At 51.6% G+C, this 2740-nt stretch overlaps 1 protein-coding gene across 1 annotated transcript; it reads left to right on the forward strand.

The window, feature by feature from the left end:
* Window positions 1-1094: 1094 nt before the first annotated feature.
* Pmar_PMAR025638 (hypothetical protein) lies at window positions 1095-1466 on the forward strand (the record flags this gene model as incomplete). The annotated part of the gene is made up of 1 exon (XM_002783849.1): window positions 1095-1466. A coding segment is annotated over one exon (372 nt), but the record flags the coding sequence as incomplete, so codon positions are not given.
* Between the last annotated feature and the right edge of the window lie 1274 nt (window positions 1467-2740).

The following is a 2740-nucleotide window of genomic DNA, read 5'->3' on the forward strand; positions in this document are numbered from 1 at the left end:
GCGGGGCCTACCGGTAACGCGTAACCGAGCGACGGTGGCCTTCGAGTCTACGATCCGTAAGGCTTCTGTAAGGCAAGGCGATCTCATCTTGTGTCGCCTTAACGATGGAGAAGATGCCATGGGATTGGCCACCACTGATGGCTTACGGACTGGCACTATTCACGTCATGGAGCTGATGGAATCTCCATCGGGGATGTGTCAGCCGGTGTGGTTGGATCCTGCATCTGGTACTTATTCCTTTTCTTCAATGTGTCCATCTGGGGCCATAGCGGTGCTACGAGAAGTAGACAAAGTGCTTCTGCGTCTGTCTCGCACGGAAACGGGACGACTGCGTCAACAGAGTCGTCGCGAGTTGGTTGAAGCCGGCTATCTTGAAGCGTGAGAAACGCGGAAAGGGGGGGAGTCTGTCACCCTGAGGCATGACTTTCCTCATTTCTCACCACCCCATTTTTCCATAGCGGGTTTACGCTATAGATGGTGACGCGTGGGACGCGAGTCGGCGTCGTAAAACGCGCGTACGCCATCGATTATTTTCTTTGAGACGAGACGGCTTTAGGATGAGAACTCCTATTCGCCTGTCTCCATATTTCGATAGAGCTATCAAACCGTATTGACTGTTGTAGTCCTTGTCACACGCTTTCTAATGAGCGGTATTGGACCTTACTTTACAGCTCATCAACCTACATTGGAAACTTCAGACTTGAGTTCAGAGTCGCGGATGACAGTGGCGGTCAGCAGAGGCTCTATTACTGGCCTGGGCCACCAGAGCGGGAGTGTTTTATGAGCCGGCTAAAAGCCAAGCACTCCTGCCTAGGACCATTGGGGACCATATCTTGTCTTTCGATGGCACACCCATCGACATCGTCAAAGTCGTTCGGGTGCTTGGCGTTTGGATTGACCATCGCTTGTCTTTCCAGCACCATATACGATTAAAGGTGTCCGAAGCCAAAGCCAAACTTGGCCGGCTGAGGCACCTTGGTTGGGCGCGAGCGGGGATCACCGGTAAGAAAATAATCAGAACCTATCAAAAGGTGGCGATCTTACCGGCCCTTGCTCACGCAGTAGCAGCCTGGAAGGAAGGGCTTGAATCCGCCATGGCGAAGTCTGCTATGTTGCAGGTCACAGCCATGGTTGCGAGGATAGCCCTCCAGGCTCCACGGAACTGCTCCAACGCGGCACTATGTGTCGCGGCTGGCCTCTTGCCAGCAGACTTAGAGCTTAAGACTATCACAGCCGTAAGGCTGTCCGCACTTGGCTGTGCGAGGGCCCTAGACCAAACGCTCATGGTCGAAGGTCTGACTCTAACTGAGAATCACGATAGTCTGGACAAGGTCCAGCACTGGCGGGGTTTGCCAGTCTCACCTTGGCACCCCTGGGTCAAGACTGCCATCCGGGAGAGAGAGGAAGCCAAGAGCTATGCGCAGGCGGCTCTCCTCTCCGGAAATGCCATCTTTGCCGATGGCTCGGTGGTCAAAGACTGTAAGACTGGTGCTGGAATGGTGGTTTATCATAAGGGTGTAGAGATTTATTCCGGCTTCTGGAAGCTCTCCCCTTACGCTACTATTACGAACTGTGAACTCCTCGGAGTTCTCGAAGCAGTCCGCTGGGTTATCTCGACGACGGAAGGCCCTTCCGTCGTCGAGATAACGAGCTTTCCTCTCCTGGAGAGGAAAGCTGGGAAGTGTTCACGGACTCTCAGGCAGTACTCAAAATCCTGTCGTCAAGATCCACGGTGGCTCGGCGGCATGAAGCTAGGCAGATCACTCTGCTTCTAGCTGAAGTCCCGGACAAGGCTACCTTTCATTGGTGTGCCATGACTGATGCTCAACAGGAGGTAGATAGGGGTTAGGGGTTACACAACACGTGATTCCATGGACATTCCATGTTCGTGCGACATTAAGAGAGTAAGTGACCAAGGTATTGGTCAACAATTGGGTACCTGGTCACAGCGGCATGTCTGCCAATGACCGAGCCGATGAATTGGCCGCCAAGAGTGCTTCCATGATGGAAGTCTCAGCTGAGACGGAAATCAGTGTGAAGACCCTTAGGCGCTATCAGGCCGAAGCCGGGCGTCTAGCACTACGCAAATGGTGGTCAGACAAACGGGCCGGTCTGGGGACTTGCGTCAACGACTTCTTTTACTGTGCCTCTCACGCAAGGTTATGGAGTCGAGGGGAAGTCACCTCAGGCTATAAATCCTTGTGAATTTGGCCCGTTGTCTATTTAAGGGGCGGCATATTGGATGGGAATCTAACAGTTTCACGCTCGAGGTAATCAGCGCACGCCCGACCATGAGGAATAATTCCCTTGACAAATCCCAAGGCGGAGTGACGGATTCTGAAAGTGATCACAAAAGACCGGGCAAGAGTCCCATCAGACGCACCATAGGCTTTCATGGCGAGTGGACCGTGTTCTGGGACTGACTATGTCCCATAATGATGGGCACTCTCGATTGCATAACAGATATGTGTTACGGGGGAGTGAACTTGCGTACCTGATATTTTTGTGGCGCGTGAAATTGTCAGTCGTCGCAGTATTTCTAAGGTATATAAGTGAGATTTGCCCTTGAGTCGGTGAGGTTCAGAGGAGAAACTCGGTATTGACAATAGTGTTATCAATACTTGATATATTGCGATGATTACGTTAGATAGTATTATGGATGTTAACACGAACACGTTGAAGAATAAAGACAGCAATCAATCGATCAGCAACAACAACAACAACATAGTAATATATTACC

This window comes from Perkinsus marinus (assembly GCF_000006405.1).
Source record: "Perkinsus marinus ATCC 50983 genomic scaffold scf_1104296935920, whole genome shotgun sequence".
Taxonomy (NCBI): Eukaryota; Perkinsozoa; order Perkinsida; family Perkinsidae; genus Perkinsus; species Perkinsus marinus.